Below are 2,171 nucleotides of genomic sequence, written 5' to 3' on the forward strand. Positions count from 1 at the left end.
ATCTCTACTAAAAATGCAAAAAATTAGCCGGGCGTGGTGGTGGGTACCTCTAGTCCCAGCTGCTCGGGAGGCTGAGGCAGGAGAACGGCATGAACCCAGGAGGTGGAGCTTGCAGTGAGCCGAGATTGTACCACTGTACTCCAGGCTGGGCAACAGAGCGAGACTCCCTCTCAAAAAAAAAAATAATAAATAAATAAATACATAAATAAATAAGGAATTAGGCTGGGCACAGTGGCTCGTGCCTGTAATCCGAGCACTTTGGGAGGCCAAGGCATATGAGTCACCTGAAGGCCAACATGGAAAACCCTGTCTCTACTAATAATACAAAAATTAGCTGGGTGTGGTGGTGCATGCCTGTAATCCCAGCTACTCCAGAGGCTGAGGCAGGAGAATCACTTGAACCTGGGAGGCAGAAGTTGCAGTAAGCTGAGATCGTGCCATTGCACTCCAGCCTGGGTGACAAGAGTGAAACTCCATCTCAAAAAAAAAAGGGGGGGAGGAATTGCCAGGCACAGTGGGTCACACCTGTAATCCCAGCACTTCAGGAGGCTGAGTCCAGCAGATCACCTGAGGTCAGGAGCTCGAAATAGGCCTGTCTAACGTGGTGAAACCCTGTCTCTACTAAAAATACAAAAATTAGCCGGGCATGGTGGTGCGTGCCTGTAGTCGCTGCTACTCGGGAGGCTGAGGCAGGAGAATTGCTTGAACCGGGAGGCAGAGGTTGTGGTGAGCCAGGACTGCACCATTGCACTCCCTTCTGGGTGACAGAGCAAGACTCTGTCTCCAAAAAAAAAAAAAAAAAATTTATTTAAAGAGTGAAGTAGGGATCTTACTATATTTTTTCATAAGTAAGTATACTAAGTAGCAGTGTATTTGGTACCTTGAGTTGTTTTCATTTAGTTTCATTTACTTTAATCTCGGAGTTCTTTCTACATCTACACATAGAAATCTACCTCATCCTTTTTTTTTGGAGACCGTCTTGTTGTGTTGCCCAGGCTGGAGTGTAGTGGCGCAATCTGGGCTCACCGCAGCCTCCGCCTCCCGGGTTCAAGCGTTTCTCATGCCTCAGCTTCTTGAGTAATTGGGACTACAGGTGTGTACCACCATGCCCGGCTAATTTTTGTATTTGTTTCTTTTTTTTTTTTTGGAGATGGAGTTTTACTCTTGTTACCCAGGCTGGAGTACAACAGTGCGATCTTGGCTTACTGCAACCTCTGCCTCCCAGGTTCAGGCAATTCTCCTGCCTCAGCCTCCCAAGTAGATGGGATTACAGGCATGCACCACCATACCCAGCTAATTTTGTATTTTTAGTTGAGCCAGGGTTTCATTGTGTTGGCCAGGCTGGTCTTGAACTCCTGACCTCAAGTGATCTGCCTGCCTTGGCTTCCCAAAATGCTGAGATTACAGGTGTGAGCCACTATCCCCGACCAGGGTTTGTGTATTTAAAGTTATATTTTACCCACCAACTGTATCTTTGTTTCCTTTTTTTTTTGAGACAGTCTCGTTCTGTCAAAAAGGCTGGAGTGCAGTGGCCTGATCTTGATCTTGGCTCACTGCAACCTCTGCCTCCCAAGTTTAAGAGATTCTCCCTCCTCTGCCTCCCGAGTAGTTGGGACTACAGGCGTGCATCATCATGTTCCAGTAATTTTTTTACATTTTTAGTACAGACGGAGTTTCACCATGTTGGCCAGGCTAGTCTCGAACTCCTGACCTCAAGCAACCCACCCCCCTCAGCCTCCCAGAGTGCTGGGATTATAGAAGTGAGCCACCACGCCCAGCCTCTTTCTGTTTCTTTAAGCTTTTTATTTTGAAATAATTTTGAATTTACAGACAAGTTATAAAAATAGTACTAAAAACTGTGTACTCTTACGAGGCGTGGACCACACATTGCATTCAGTTGGCATGTCCTGAATCAGTTCCTCAGCCTTCCTTTGTGTCTCGTGACATTGACACTGTTAAGAGTCCAGGACAGTTGTTTGGTGGAATGCCCTTCATTTGGGTTTGCTCTTGCCTTGTGATTGGAGTCAGGTTAGGCATTTTTGGCAGGAACGCTACAGAAATGATCCCCTGGTTGTCTCAGTACATGGGATCAGGAGGCACATGGTGTCCCATTGTTGGAGATGTTAACTGTGAACACTTGGTTAAGACAGTATCAACCAGCTTTCTCTAGT

The 2,171-nt window shown here is 46.5% G+C and overlaps 1 protein-coding gene across 1 annotated transcript in view; it reads left to right on the forward strand.

Moving 5' to 3' along the window:
- The window catches only part of SYMPK (symplekin), a 55,323-nt gene that overhangs the window by 28,429 nt on the left and 24,723 nt on the right, over nt 1-2,171 (forward strand). Inside the window, 1 exon segment of the mRNA XM_011962972.1 lies at nt 579-604. Coding sequence (XP_011818362.1) covers nt 579-604 — 26 coding nt within the window.

Source organism: Colobus angolensis, unplaced genomic scaffold (genome assembly GCF_000951035.1).
Source record: "Colobus angolensis palliatus isolate OR3802 unplaced genomic scaffold, Cang.pa_1.0 Scaffold60, whole genome shotgun sequence".
Classification (NCBI taxonomy): Eukaryota; Metazoa; Chordata; class Mammalia; order Primates; family Cercopithecidae; genus Colobus; species Colobus angolensis.